The sequence below is a fragment of the Chaetodon auriga genome, chromosome 18, assembly GCF_051107435.1.
Source record: "Chaetodon auriga isolate fChaAug3 chromosome 18, fChaAug3.hap1, whole genome shotgun sequence".
In the NCBI taxonomy this organism is placed as follows: Eukaryota; Metazoa; Chordata; class Actinopteri; order Chaetodontiformes; family Chaetodontidae; genus Chaetodon; species Chaetodon auriga.
The window spans coordinates 18487907-18504641 of NC_135091.1; the positions used below are offsets into that span (position 1 = coordinate 18487907).

The 16735-nt window shown below is 42.2% G+C and overlaps 1 protein-coding gene across 1 annotated transcript in view; it reads right to left on the bottom strand.

The window, feature by feature from the left end:
* Positions 1-16735, bottom strand: part of tnfrsf21 (tumor necrosis factor receptor superfamily, member 21) — a 42513-nt gene that overhangs the window by 20319 nt on the left and 5459 nt on the right. Inside the window, exons 2-3 of the mRNA XM_076756573.1 lie at positions 11548-12259; positions 5040-5624 (exon numbers count right to left, since the gene is read on the bottom strand). Coding sequence (XP_076612688.1) covers positions 5040-5624; positions 11548-12259 — 1297 coding nt within the window. The remainder of the gene's footprint in view (positions 1-5039; positions 5625-11547; positions 12260-16735) is intronic.

Sequence of the window (16735 nt, forward strand, 5' to 3'; positions counted from 1 at the left end):
TACTGCTCCTTCCACATCATAGTGGTAGAAGACAAAGTCAAATAGCTGGGCCATGTCCTCCAGCTCTTCCCAGAGGACACAGAGGCATTTCCAGATGGGACATGCAGTCCTTCCAGTGTGTTCTGGGTCTACCCTTACATGACCTTCCATTTTGATATACCCAAAATTCCTCTAAAGGCAGGCATTTCAAAGGTCTAATCAGATGCCACAACCACTTCATGTGGTTGTTCATGACCACATGGTCATATGGTATATTGCTCCCTCATCACCACAACAGTTTGGTAACAGTGTCAGCATTATTGATGATGCCACAACAATCCATTAGTCAAGCTCTTGTTCCATCCTCCCTTCCTCATGAGCAAGACCCCACAAACTCCTTTAGTTGGGCCAGTGACACATTTCATTGTTTTTAGGGAGCATTATAACTTATGTGATATGTGACCTTTGCAGAGGGTTTTTGGACAAATTGACCAGTTTCAAACAATTCATTTCAGGATTTTGGATCAGTTCAGCAACTTTTTAAACCTGACCACAATGACAATGCATTCTGGCTGGTAGCAAAAGTGTTAAATATACGATTTATCAGGAACAGAGATGAAACACTGGTTATTCTGATTTAAGCAATAATGAGGTCTTGTTCAAATCAAGCACTGAAATGAGAACTTTTACAGTGAAGAAGAAACAATGGCTCCCACAAGTATTCTCACCCTGTTATTGTGTGTAACATGATGTGAAGCAGGGTGCTGTGTGCATCAGCATCTTTAAAAATACCATTCCGTTAATCACATCACATAGTCCTCTCACATTCATTCCAATTTGGGAACACACAACGTTAAATTGATGAAATGTGTGTGTGGCTTTGTGAGAGCACAACAGGCGCTGTATAGTACCTCCAAACAGGCAACAACCCCCCCCAAACCGTGCTCTTCACAATCAAACCCAGGCTGAACTGAGAGCAGGCTACCTCGGCCCACCCTGGTACTGCACGCCGCAGTATATTCTAACACGTGGCTCCCCACTGGGCTTGGATGTGGAACTTGGCATCATTAACGGTGTAGATGCTTAACGAGGGAGGATGGTGGGCAGGTAGAATGTTGTTTTCCTTCATGTTTTCCTCTACAATCTGCATCTTACTTTGGAAATGTATGTTGTAAATAATATGGCTGGTGACCACACCAGGCACAACCTGCTTCTAGCTGATGTTCTCTTAAAGGACCACTATGCTGTTTTTCCATGTTTATGACCAATAACTACAAACTGCATACACTCTACATTACTGCTGATTATTTTCCACAGTATACCATAAGGTTTTGGATTGAGCCAATGGTTTTATTCATTTCCTGAGGAGTTAAAATCAATTTGGAGACATTTTAAAACTTAAAAAAAAGACACAATCTCATTTCATTTCAAAGGTCATCCTTAATTTGTTCCATTTCTCTTTGTTTTATAATGTTTTACATCTATAACTAAACTATAACTAAAGCTCATTGATTGATAGGTTTAAAACATTCAATGGTGGGCCTGGTAAGTAATGAGATGACGTTAAAATCAGAGTGATATGGCACAATTTTTTTTAGAGGCAAGATAAAAATGTGCTTGACCTTTCTTATGACGCACGCCTGTACAAGGAGTTTTGCTACAGCTCAAGACAAGACGAATACATTTCTGGTACATTAAACATAATGTATTCCTACTGTTTACATTGTGACCATTGTGATGAAGACTAAAATTGTTGCCACCATGATAACTTGGTGTTTTGGCATCTGATAATGCTTAAAACTCATGGATATGTGACTCAAACAGGACTTCCTGGATCATATTTTATGTCCCTGGTACATTAAACAGCATGCTCCCAACAATGCAACCCTCTGAGCGGTTTTAACACAAGACTGTTTTTGGTCTGAAACCCCACTTAGTCACGATTATGCAGTATAGTTAACAGGCTGAAACATGAAAAACCACCAGCATGGTCCATTAAGGCTGCAGTATGCTTCAATCAAATCTATTTATATCTGTTTCTAACAACCACATTTGAAGGCAGAGCAAAAAAGCTTGTGGTCATAGCCTCCTCTTGGCCTCATCTTAATGTCTCCTCAGTCTCTCCACAGCAATTCTGTGTCTTTGGAGTTGGAGATAAGGGAGCACACTTTCTGACCGTCTCCCCTTGAAGGCACCATACTGTACAAACACAAAGTGACAAAGTAGTTATGGTGAAAACCAAAAAAAGAGAGCTTGAAATAGAAGGTGAAACCCCACCTGCTGTCCCATCTCTGCTCACCTGAGCAATCACTGTGTGAAGTGGGCATGGTCATTGGATTGTTTCAGTAAGTTACTAAATTTGTCTGATTCACTGGACGCTTATTTCAACATCTGCGAGATTCAAACACTGTTAGACAATCTGACAAGCATTTTGTTGGAAGCTTACTAGTGTCTTTACTGTTCTCTTTGAATCTAGAGCAGCAAACAGCAACATAACACATACATAACACTATAAGTGACATAGTGACATGGTTGTCTGTGCTGAGGACAAACGTTCAGGCCGATGGTGATAACAACAGCAAGGTCTGCTTAATGTAGCCTCAAGCTGACCTTTATACAACATTTTTGTGATTCCCTTTTATTTAATTTGACTGCTGCACCCTTGTTTCGGATAAACAAATACGGTTTTCAGATCCTATGCAATAAACATCTGGCCCATGGCCCTGGAAAGCCCCATTCAGCCCTGCTGTGGAGGAGTAGCAGTTTTCACTACTTCCTGACCGGCTCTGTGCAAATGCCAAGTACTGTATGTGTGTGATCTGTGCTTTGACGTTTCCCTTCTCTTTTTTTCCTTTATTGCCAGTGTGTTTTAACTGCTCTAGTAAAGGGGCATTACAACCTTCAAGGGGAGCCAGCCACGCACCTTGGAAGGATTAAGAAGCTGTTCTGTTTTATGTTCCAGAGAGTAAATAGTGGTGTAAAATGGCTATTTGGGTTGCATGTGCATACATACATCTCCACGTAAATGCATGCACATGGGTGCAAGATTGCTCATCCAATCAAGAGAACACACATGCACACAATAGACACATGCGCACACAAACACACACACACACACACACACACAGAGGGAGAGAGAGAGAGAGAGAGAAATGTAAAAAGGTCAGTTTAAAGTTTTAAAGTTTTAAAGGCTTCATTACTGATCGTCACACAGACCTGGGTTTCATCTCAACATGTTTTCAATATTTACCCATACTGGCAGCCTGAAGTATTAAATGTCCACAAAATTAAAAAAAAAAAATGCTGTGTTTAAAATACTTACAATGTGCTATGTTTCCATGGTCTTGACAAGTGGTTGGTTGTGGTCGTGCGGACAGTTTTTTTCTCTGAGGTAAAGACAGCAGTAACGGTGCCTGGCTGTGCCACAAAACCTCTGAGGGAGGATGGCTGTGCGTACAAAGTGTTACACTTTGACTACACCATCTGCTTAACAAAAGCAGCACATCATCAATGCAGCAGCTTTAGCTCTTTGTTAGTGTCTATAAACTGGACGTGTTCAGCCACAGTACTGTCAAACCCAAATTAATAAATTAATAAGATTCTGTACCACTGGACACTGAAAACTGCTATTTGTTGTTATTATTATACTATTTCTACCAAAAGCCAACACTGGTTTCTTTTAATGATGACCAAGAACTTTGCCTAATCTTAACCATACAATTCTAGTCACCTAAGGAGGCCACTGGTAGCGCCACATGTGGAACAGACCTATTTTAACTTAATTAAAATACTTAAGTTACATCACATACAGTAACATACTTATTTCAACCCAGGATTTTTTTGTTTTGCGGCCTAAAGAAGCAAACTGTGAGCATTTTACATTAACCACATGAGTATGAATGTCCGGTAAGCCTTTTGCTGATACATGTTCTTTTACATTTTCAGTGACAATCAGATTTTATGTGTAACTACATGCAGTTTATGACTATTTTTTTAATGCCACTGTTATTCATTGTCTCTCTTTTTGATCTCCATCCCTGTCTTTGTCAGGCACCTTCGGTTTCTGGACTAACTGCTGCTCGGTAACAGCAGGGAAGCCCCTGTGTGGTTAGCCAGCAACAGTACAATACAACATTCCCCCCTGTCCAGCCCGCAACCTCCACCCCCCCATGTACAAACAATTCCTGCACCATCTCCCTCTCTCTCTTCATTTCCCTCTATCTATATATGTCTTTGTCGCCATGTAAGAGACCCGATTGACCCACTAATGTGCCTTGCCAAACAACAACCCTGATGCAGCTGAAACCAGATTATTCCAGTTCTCTGTGGTCTGGCACTGAGGGAGCAGAGAGAGGGTGGCGGGTGGCTCAGCTTTATCATAGCACGCACACACATACAGAGTTTCAAAGTGAAGAATCGAGTGCCTCAGGCAGGAGGTGTCCCCTGGGTTTGGGCCTGTTTCAGTGTGAAATCAAGAGCTCAACTGTGGGGCAAAATGTACTCTACCTGTTGATAACCACAGTGCCAATAGCTGGGAGCTAAAGAGGAGTGTGGAGGGTAACTAGTACTAGATCAGTAACTCAGTACTAGATGTGAAATCCAGAATTTAAACAGCAAATATCAGGCAGAGGAAATAAAATGAGGCGGAGAGCACTAAAAAATGGGGTAGAGAGAGCTAAAAATGAAGCAAAAGCAAGACAAATAAAGGAGGCCTACAAAGGAGATACCTAAGATAAGAAAAGGCTAAGAAAGCTACAGTGAATGAAATAAGAAAAGAAGAAACAAAGACTGAGACAAAACAGGAAGAGGAAATGAAGAAAATAAAAGGACGGAGAAGAGACAAAGGAAGAGGAAAGCAACTGTGAGTAAGGAGAGAACATAAGGGAGATGAGGACAGGAAGGAGACACCAAGATGAAACTGAAGAACTGTGTGTGTGTGTGTGTGTGTGTGTGGGATGTGGACAGTGACAACAGTGTGGTATTACAAGTGTGCCAAAGCAGTGTTGTCCAATTTTTCACTAGAACCACTCTTGTTGCAATTACAGATAAAGCGGGCTTACCCTGTCCATTGGAGTAGTAGATCCACTTCTCTTTGACCTGTGCTGGAGGTGCAGGTTTCTTCTGAATCGCCTTCTCCATGATGCTACTGGGGTCCTGCATGGGGCCCTTCTTCAGCACGCGAGAGCTCCGTTTCACGCTGCAGACCACAATCACCACCAGCACCAGCAGGAGCAGCAGCACTATCATCCAGGGGAGGTGCTCGTTGATGTCAAAGTCATTGTGGGTGCTTGGCCTTGGGGAACCCCTGCGAGTGGGCCTGTAGTAGCTGGAGACCCCACCTCCACCACCTCCGCTCCCCTGCCCGGCTACCTTGTTGATACCCGTCCCAACCCTGACTATCTCTGCACCTTCCACACCCTCCATTGCCCTCTTGCTGGGGCCAGGCACAGGGTCAGAATTGGGTAGCCCCTGCTGGGGCTCACGGTCCATCAGTTGCTTGTGAACTGGGGGTGGTGGAGTCCGTGGGGGATCATGATTTGGTGGGCTGGGAGTGTGAGGCCGGCTGGGTAGTCGCTCCTCTGTACGACTGGCTTCCCCGCCTGGGTTACCCCTCAGTTGAATGGCTGCTGACTGTCTGTAGGTGCCTGTGAGGAGAGACCAAAGGATTGATGGAGATAAAGATAGAGCAAGCAAGAAGAAGAGAGATCAGAGAGAACAAAGAGAGCAAAGAGACAAGAGAGTACAGAAGTAAGAGACGAGAGACAACACAGATAGGGAGAGGGAATTAAATTCACTCACTTGAGAGATTTGCTTAACCCAGACAATGAAAACAGAAGGCAGCATGGGAGGGAATCCTAACACTTTAATCCATGCAAGCAATCTGGCACACAAACAGTAGGAGGAACAACATCCTCCTTCTCCTTTCACTCATCTGCTTCTCCAGCTGACTTCCTCCATCCTTATGTGGGCAGTGTAATCTAAACTGGAGTCAGACCCAGAAAGGATTTTTGAGGCTGATACTCATATTTGAGAGTTTGAAAAGTAAGAAAACAATCTATCAGCCAATTTTCAATCAGCCCATTTAACATAAACACTTAACATAATGAAACAATTTTATATAGGATCCCTTAAATTTGATAACAAAAGAATTGTGCGAGAGATCGTCTCAGGTGATCTTATGTTAGGTAATAGTCTTGGAAGAGGAAGGGCTTCAAAGTCCTGCAGACTTTGAACCATATGTAAAGGTTTTACTGTGCATGATGGCAACCCTGCCACAGGGGTGGTAGTCACAGTGAGAGATGACCCATGCCTGCTCATCAGGCAGGTTTCCTGATGAGCAAATTTGAACCAAATTTCTTGAAAATCTGCAAGAGAAAAATTAAACGAATCTACTTTTCAGTCCACCACTATTATGCAGTGGATTGTAACTTTTCCATCTCAGCCAAGCGTGAAATATTTTTCTAATTATTTTGAGTTGTTAACAAATTTTCATTGTTTCCACTCAGGTTCTTTTCATGTGCAAAATTCCGGTGTATTTGTGAAAAGCTAAAATCAGCTGATGTTGTTTTTCAGGCTCTGCTCCAAAGTAAAAATCAAACTGTTCTCAAAGGATCTGAAACTGCTGTTAAAATATGATGTAGCTTCTATGCCAGATGAAGGAGCTTGTATGTTATAGTTGGAGGAGAAATGACTCCTGATCAAAGCAAATCAGCAAACAGGAAGCTGACTGCGACATGCACTGTATACTGACATTATACTCACTGCGATTGATTTATGATTATGTGCACTGTCTTACATTACACAGAGCTCAGTGTGATCCTTTCTCTTCTTTGTTTCTACCAGTTTCCTGTTGATGTTAATGTACCAGAAGTGAGATTTTGCCTTCAACTTTCAGTTATCAGCAGATAGATGCTAAGTAAGAAACTCCCTTAAGAAAGACAGACAGGAGCTATGACTGGACAAAGAGCAGCTTTGTATTAATTAAAGGGCAAATTGCTAGTGGGTAACAGAATGCTCTGTGACTTATGAGACTATACACACAAACACCAGTGTTGAACTCCATAGAGGTATCTCTCAGCCTACCAAGCTCAAGGTCCTCAAGGTATGTTCTGGAGACGCATTTGATTAGAGTGAGTGTGTTAGCATCACTCTAAATCGTCAGCAGAAATGTTGAGGCATTCCGTCAGCTGCAAAGAAAGTACGACCTGCCTTCACTGCTTCCACCACATCGAGGCTGAGCTGTGCTGCACCTCGTAATCTCACAGCAGATGAGCTCTGCATTGCTCATCCCGCAGTCTGCTTGATTAAGCTTAAGCTAGGGCAAATCTAATCAGACTTTGGCTTGAATTGCAGGTATAATTTAAAAAAAAAAACTTCAGAAGGAGAATTGGTCAATTGGGCTTCACAGCCAAATCAATCTGTCGACTGTTGAAATGAAAAGAACAAGTAGGATTGTTCTGTTTGACATAAATAACAGCAGGGACAGTGTTATTCAGGCATGGGAACAAACTGTCATGGTCAGTCGATATCAGTGCGTCATTAACCTCTATTGATTATTGATATGACTGCTGCCACTCTGCTGCTCGCTCTCTGCCTGTGTACTGCTGCTAATGGGATTGGTGTTGTATAACGACGAGCTCACAAATGGGCTGCTGCTTTTTAGGATTGTCACTTGGATGCGTGTTAATCTCGCTCATCCTCTTATCAGCAGACAGGTACACAGGTGCGGGTCTAATCCCCAAATTTAGGCTGATGTTTTGGCTGGCAGCAAGAAGTCTAACATATGAAGTCAACTTTTTAGAGTAGCACAGAAGACTTTCAGGGGATTTAATGAATGGATGAATCAACTGCAGTGGAAATCCTCAGTCTTAAAGCAACAGTGATTGTGTATATATGTCATTCTACATACAATATGTAGGTGTCTAAATACAGACAGATGATATTCTCGTATTGCATGCTGATAATCTCTGTACCTTAGACAATGTAATGTGCAAGGTTGACCGAGGGATTATCTGCCTTTATACTACACTACTCTACTATACTTTTCTTAAGTGTAATTTTATCATTCAAAGTATCAACATACTTTGAAACAAAAAGTCTCTGATGAAGGATAAAGGTCTGTTCTCTCTTTTTCTACCTGTGCTCACAACAACACACCAGTTTCTCCACCTTTAGTCGTGATAAATGTGTCTTTACTGGCATTGTGCTGTCTCCAGTCCAGTTAAGTCATTGTTTTCAAGGTACTGGTATCTCCTTTTTTGGACCCAGTTTATATATATTTAAACATTCACAGCAAATTCTTTGCTGGGCATCTATGGTTGCTAGGAGACTTGTGATGCTGTTTCAAAGCCTCTTTACATCTAGTGAATTATATAAAGTGACATATAGTGAATATAATTAGGCCTTTATCACAGCTGTTATTGTTGAGAAAAGACATTTAGACATTTTGGTGCTCTACAACTCTTTCTCTGCTCCTTTTCCAGGGGCGGTCCTTCCCATCCTCTCCACTGACAGTAAAAGGCCGGTGAAAAATAACAGTCATGAGTGCGTAACACCCACACCCGCCCACCCCCACTTTCCCCCCTTACAGCACAGACAGGGTCAAATTAACTGGCTGAGAATCCATTGATCCAATGCCAACACAAACAGTGGTGTCAGTATTATGGATGTGGGTGTCTACATGGGGAGGAGGGGTATACTGGCTATGGATGGTTGACTGTGAGAAATGACTGGCTGACTGACTGAGACAGGACTGATGTAAAAACAGAAAGAGGTGACACGGGATGAGGTCAGACCAAGAACAGGAGGACAAAAGAAAAGGGTGATGTTTTTCATATTCTCTGATCTAAAGGTAAGGAGAGAGGCAGAAAGAAAAAAGGAAGGTGACGGAGAAAACAGAAATACCCATAACTCCTCCTGACCACAAATAGTAACATTCCTGAGACAGGGAGCTGCCACCAGTTTGTTTCCATGCCCACGAATCTCCTTCATTGTAGGAATTCCCACAAGAAAAACCCTGTGTGTCATTGATGTAGTGGTGCTGTAACAGCAATTATGAACAAAGAGGTGTAACTCCACACAGAAATCTTCACGTAAAATAAAAACATAAAAATCATCTAAAACATCTTTAGCACTGAAGATTCAAGGAGGAGGTAAGCAGCTAGAAAATGCTTTTACCAGCACTATAGCTAGATTTATAATGTCTTTGTTCACATACTGTAAACTGCTCTGTACACAACCAGAAATATAAAACTGGCATTTTTTCTTTTAGGGGTTATTTTATTGTTACGTGTCGTAACTATTTCTTTATGAAATCAGGGTAGGAACCCACGCTATGGCTGGAGCTGCACAAAAGTACTGGAGTTAATGGATTAACCGTTTGTGTCTTAAAGCATGAAACCTTGAAAAGCACAACTTTTTTTCATTTTTACATATCTGTTTAAAAAAATTAGACACATGATAGATGTTAATTAGTCATCTTTAAATGAGCATGTGCATTTCTGAACTAGGTGTTTCCCCCTGCTTGCACTCTTTCAGTTAAGCTTAGCTGATCATCTCCTGACTCAAGCGCTGTACTAAATGCATGTGAGTGGCTTCTTCTCACTTACACTCAGAAAGAAAGTTAATAACAATAATAATAATAACAATAATTAACTGTATATAGCACATTTTCAAAATAAGTTTTACAAAGTGCTTTAAAAAGAAGGTGTCAATCCTAAAAACAATGTGAAGAAGAGCACTATCACAGAATAAGTACTTAAACCGGATGAGAGGATCGGTGTAATGTGCTCTAGTTTTCTACCACTTGTTAAAATCCTGCTTGCTGTCCTGCTGTGAAGTTCAGCAGGAGTTTTTTCCCCTCTTCCAGAACAGAGCTGAATAGGACATCCAGACTGTAATGCAATTGTGACTGAGTTTGTGCATTTGTGTATGTTAAGTTTGAGAAGGGGCTGGTAGTTTAGCTGAAGGAAATTTTGAGCCATCCATTTTTAAATGTCCTCCAGACATTTTATAAATGAAAAAGTTTAATTGATGCGAGATAAATCTCTGTATCATCTGCGTAAAAATGGAGACTGATGTTGTGTGATCTTATGAGATGTCCCAACAGCAGCATGCTGCTTAAAAGAGTGTGTAAAACCATCTGAAAACATAAGATGAAACTTGGTCTTGACAATGAGTCGGCCCAGTCAGTGAAACAGATATATTTGTCAGTGCAGCAAACATAATTAAAACAATTAAAACAACGTTATACCTGGATAGGATTATTGATTGGAGCTCTAAGAATTCATTTTTGATGGCAAAAGAAGATTTTTTTTTATGGGGGCTGTACATTAGAAAGCACAAACACTGGGCTTTCCACTGGAATACTACTGAAAGAAAGACATATCATTTCTGAAGAAAACAGCTACCCCCACCCTCCCCTAGCCAAGCATCAGGGAGTATCCTCAGGTGGATTCTATTATCATGAAAATGTCCAGATCTTGAGATAAAATGTAATCATTACAAACAAATGATGTGATTTTACATTAGTGGCCTTGTTTTGAATGTATTTGGCACTTTGACATGGGCGAGTCGTGCGTTGGCAGAGAATGTGAATGAGATTAGATGGTGTGACCATACGGTGAGAAAGATGACTTGCTGAGCACTTAATCCTTCTTATGCTGGTCACAACAGGAAAAGTACTTATAAAATCAGAGAAAAGGCCAGCAGGACACTCACTGTAGTAAAACAGGCTTTTCTGAGGAGAAGTGTGGAAAGGGTCATGCTGAGGTGTGTGTCAGAGAGAATTCAAAGCTATAAAATGGATAAAATTAGAATCCAGTGGAGGAGATCAGTCATAAGACTTACAATGGAAGAGAACTCAGTCTTAATATTAGAAATTTTATCAGCTATGGTCATCACTGATGAGACCCGCAACCAGCCTGGTATCAGTCCAGTTTCTCAGGTGAAAATCCAGGATTGGAGGGTTGAGTAAAGTCCATTTAAACTGCAGACATGCATCCTTGAAGACCCTCAACCGGGCAGAGTAAAAAGTAAAAATTGCTTAAAATCAACCGTAAAGGTGACCGGCTAGTGTAGCTACCAGGCTAATAACAACCTAGCTCTGCTATCAGCAGCTCAGGTGGTCCAGTCACCAACATCCAGCTGGCAGCTAAGCTTGACTGAAGGTCCAAAAAGCAGATTACTAAAATCTTTTGCCTTGTAAAACATGCACGGTAGGTAAAAACAACCAGAATGTAAAACTGTAACTTAAAATGTGTCTTTAAAACTGGATAAAATGTCAACACACCTTCTGGTAGAATAAGCCTATTTCCCAAAATGTTTAAATGTGGGGTTGCAACTGAAATTAATGACAAAGTACATCCATACTTAAGATTAGTCTTATTAGACTAATTCAGCCCTTTCAGGGGCCAATTTCATTTTTACAAGTCACAAGGAGTAACAACGCCACTATCTGACATCTGAAAAGCCATTTGAAACAATGTAATTAACATACTCAAAATGCAAATATGCCAAAAATTAGCTATATTGGAAATAAAAGAGAAGAAACAGGGTCTCTGCTCTCACCTTTGTGTGCAGGTCCAGTCAGTGATGATGATGGATAGGATGAAGAAGTCATGGGTTCCTGTAGAAGCACAGTCTGTGTAGGCACCTGTGAGGTGGTTGTAGAGACTGATGAAGAGGAAGAGGGCGCTGTAGAAGGGGGTCCACAGACATTGTCTGTATCTTTAGTCCCTGGTGTGAGCAGCACCAGCCCTTGAGCTTGGCAGTCTGTGTGAGTTCGGCACTTCACTGCGCTCGACTCCACACCTGAGAAAGTCCCCTTGGTGCACGGCTTACAGAGCACGTCCTCTGTTTCACTGCCCCGCTTCTTCACCCTGGTCCCTGGAGGGCACAGTGAGTAGGGCTTACACTCTGTGCCACCATCCCCCGACAAGAAGCTGTTGGGTGGACATGTGCAGAGGCGGTCCTGGGTGGCCGTGCAGGGCGCTTTCTCAATGAGTCCTGCAGGACATGGAGCCCGACAGCGATGGCATTGCTGGACCCCGTTTTCACCCCTCGTGAAGGTGCCTTCAGGGCAGGGGCTACACTCCCTCACAGCTGTCGGGGAGCAGTGGACAGACACGTAGGTGCCTGCCGGGCACTTGTCGCAGACCAGCTGGGTGCCAGAATCGGGGTCAGTGTGCTGATAGTGGCGGGGAGAGAGAAGGGGCTGGTCAGCTGGGCTGCTTGTGGTCAGAACCCGGGCTGAGATCTCAACCAGCACTGTATACAAGAGCTAAGAAGAGAAGAAAGCGTGGATGTTAAAGATAAGACTAAATACTGGCAATAGTATTTGAAGACATGTTCATTACACTCAACAATACTTCAACCCTGCAGCAACTGAATATTTTGGGCCACTTGGGGGCAGCAGTAACAAGTTTTGAACACAGCATTGACATATCATCACCTTTTAAGTTGATATGGCAAACATTCAGCTGTTACAGAGCAGCGTTATCAGTCACTTAAAGTTGTGTTTTTGGCCACCTGATGAATCTAAGTTCACTCTCCATTGGGATATGTTTTTGGTCTCTACCAACTCCTGATAGAAATATAGTTAGTTGCTAACTGTGTTTGTCTGAATTTAGCATTGGCCTGCCATTTGGTGCTGGAAAAAGGCTGAAACTCATTATTGTTCTCCGTCTAGAATAATGTATAGGTCAAAAATGCTGACACGTTGATACAAATGGTTCTTCAAATAGGTCTGCAAATATCACAGAAAATTGGCCATCAGTTATCTTGTGTAAAACGTTAATGCACTTGTATAATGGGTCTAAGAAATGGCTGAAAAGTTTATCTACAATCCCCCCAAAAAAGAACTTTTAGCCAAAGGGTGGCGCTCGAGGACAATCAAGAGGAGACCAAAATCAGTCGCAATCATCATCTGGAGACCAGCAATATCCAGTTTTAATAGCAAGATGACAACGAGTTGTTAAGATACGGTATCTTGTTCTTGATCAAATGGGTTGGAGAGATGGCTGGATAGGGTGGACAGACAGATGGACTGACAGACAGGTGGACAGCTGACTTTACAGATGAACAGACAGAAAGACCAAAAGCTCCCCATCTCAACCTCACTGAGGCTGTTCACTCTGTTTGCCCAAACTCATTTTTAATATGCCTTTGTACTCTGAGGCTACTTTGATGAGATGTGTAGGGAAATATCTCTTTCAGAAACCCATTTCAATCCAGCGAAATTGAATTTCCTCACACCCCTGACTCATCCTGCTCCTCGTAAGCTGAGCACCTCACAGGGCACGATCACTTTACAACCACAACTGATATTTTAGTTTTCCTCTTTCTTTTTTTTTTTTTCCAGGTTTCCCTCTCACCTCTGCTGGGAAGCAGACAGCTCACTGGGTTTAGGGGAATAACCCACACATGTCTAAGGTTACACACACACACACACACAAAGGGACTGAGTCATGTCAGAGCAATAACATCAGGCAGCCCGACTGATGGAGGACCGTCTCCAATAATGCTTGAGTGCTGACAGAGCTTTACTATGTAGTTATTATGGCACAGTTTAAACCAGGGCCCTCACTTACAATCCTTTTGTTAATCCTGTGTTTTGTCTTAACTACTTTAAGCCATGCGTGCAACATATGTGTTTTGGTTTGCAGACACACTTTAACGTTCTCTGTTAATCCTGCCACTTGGGGGCGCCAAAGTCAGAAATTTCGAGATTCTAGACATTGTGTCTTTAAAGAAGTTTATTGAAGAACTTCTTCGTTCACAGCTAAAATATACTGGAATGGGCATGTTTGTGTTATTCTGGGAAAAGTGTAACAGACATCGCTATAATTGTAATGTTGATTCTGCATATTGAGATTAATTATATATGTAGGAGGCTTTGTTGTAGACTTATTGCCACTTATACATGGCAATGCAAATGATTTTTATTTCATTTCAGTGAACCTTTGTCCATCTGAATATCACCCTTGAGTGTGACATCAACCTCTACACCCATTATATATGCTGCTACCCAGGTGAAAGGGAAAAAGAAAGGCCAGCTAGTGAACATGAATTGTCCTGGTTGGTGGTGAAAACTGTGTTTCACAAGCAGCAGGTGAAAGTCCGACTGCAACAATCACCAATGTACTTGAAGCACAATGTACAATGGCCAGCTCAAAAAGCCAAAAATAACATCATATCACCAACAGACAGTTTAAAACGGAATATATCAGTAACTTGATGTGCATTCACTGCAGCATACAACCACCATCCCAATAAAGTTAGGAGGCTGTATGAAAGCACACCACGACAGATGGTGAGAGAAGAATGGACACAAGTCAGACCAAATGTGCATCAGTGTGTGTGTGTGTGTGTGTGTGTGTGTGTGTGTGTGTGTGTGTGTGTGTGTAGAACAAACAGACTGGTGGGTTTGAAGTGATGCACTGAGGGGAGAATTTTGCTGATGACGCATGTGAATGTTGGTCATCCATGAGCACTGATCTCAATCTCCCACTGAACAAAAGCATTAGCTTAGAGTCCTACCAATGTAGTGTGTTTTGATGCATTCCAGTTATCTGGAGATCCTATTTGAAGGAGGATTAATACATTTTCAAGACATGAAGAAGGAAAGCGGGATGCAAAAGGACATTTCCCACAAACTTCTCTTGTCTAAACAGTCAAAGCAAGACAAACTCATGTCATGATTAGAGCTAATAAGAATAAAGCTGTCCTTTCTTTCACCGCTCCTTCGCCCTTTCACCGCACCACCCATTCAGCTCTTTGTGTTCATTCCCAGGGCCTCATCCATAAACATCAGCGCATGTTCTGGACATGCTGCTCATAACTCAGTTGCGTCAGTGCGTCAATGCATTCATTCACATCAACGTTCAAAGTGAGACTGGTAGAGAACACGCGCAACAGTAAATGGGAACATTCTGCCGGTTTCAGGACAAAGGATGGTCCCCCCCCAGCTCTCTCTGCTTGTTTGTGAATTTTATCATTAGAACAGCATGCCCTGAACATTACCATAATTGAGGTGTATCAGTCACTATTTAATGCGAGGCTGTGGAGGAGAAGGCATGCTGTGGTATTAAACAGGAACTTTCTGATTGCTTAGTATAGGACGCTCATGCCTTCCATGCCGTTACCCACGGTGCTGATTTCCCCTCTTCTGGGGAAGAGAGCTCATTAAAAAATAGCAAACATCTCCTGAGAGTCAAGAGAAAACAGCTTAATAACTGTTTTTTTAGTAACTTAAACCTACTTCTCCATCTGCAACTTCATGAACACACAGTACGGTACATAGAGGCTGCACAAAGTGCACACACATAACCATCAGTATCTCACAACATATTTGTGCCTATAACTGGAAAACTCAACTCAAGAGTGTTTGAGGTAGAACAGGGTGAGTTGTTCTTGGGAGTAAGGCAATTATTTAAAATGAATAAATAGTAAATACAATTATTTCTTAATCTAATTATTAATTAGGCTCAACCATGGGCCATAATCTATATTGTGAGTTGCCCTACTAGACTCAATAAGCAGTGAACTCAATTTAGGTGTTGTTGTCTTCTTCCGGGGGAGCTCCACCCACCGCAGTGTCACAAATCACTGAAATATATTTTGACAAGTTCTTTGAGGGTCAGACACAAGTTTGGGCCACCATCCAGTTATTAAATTGGTGATGAGAGGAGGTGCAAGAGGATACCAGCCTCATGTCTGCTAAATATGAAGCTACAGCCAGCAGGTGGTTCGCTTAATTTAGCATCAACTGAAAGCAGGGGGAAACAGCTCGCTGTGTTCACAATCTGCCTGCCAGGACCTCTGAAACCCACCAATTAACATTTTTAGTCTCACTTGAGTGATCTGTCCGTTTAAAACCACAGATTTGGTTTCACCCAGCACAGTCTGCATTGAAACAAAACTAGATTCAAGTTCTGTTTAGCTACATATTGACCAGCTGGACTGTGTGTAATGTTAGCAGGTTAGCAACAGTAACCAAGAAACCCATCCTCTGCAACCCTACACATGGATGTTAATTATTAATCACACAGTGTCATGTCTATGTTTAAGTTACACCAATTTACTGTTACTTTGCACACTGTTTATAAGCCATAATGATTTATGTCACTCTGGAAAGATTTTAGTAAACAAAGAGCTGTCTACGCTGAGTCTACCCTCCACTGTAACATAGCTCATATGGTATTAAGATATTTGAAGCTAATGGAGGAAGGACCACCAATGGAAGGTGAGTGAAAACGGCCCGACTCTGTCTGCAGCTCCAGTTCTAAACCGATGAGGATAACCACTGCGACGGCCGCTATTAAACACGTCAGGCAAAGGGCGCAGTCAGCTAATGGCAGAAAACAGATGCTCATGTTTGGTCAGCGCGTGTCTCTCTTCAGTCTCTGTGAGCATCCTTCCCTCTCAGACACGCACAAACAACCGGTCTTGTGTAACCGCATTTCCAGTTTGCCATTAGGAAAATAAAATGCCAACAAAGACGCAAAAAGCAGAAGAGGAAACAAAGTGCAGTGCTGGCACTTTGTCAGTACATTCCTGCTTACACACACACACACACACACACGTGCACACACACACACACACACAGATGACAGGCACTGTCTAAAGCCTTTCTGCACAGCTACCTCTGCCTCTCAGCAATGCATGGATCAATTTCAGCCTCAGCACTGCCAGCCTTCCTCTTATTATGCCAACTTTGTCTCTATGTCTTGCCGCACTGCCCATAAACTACATCATG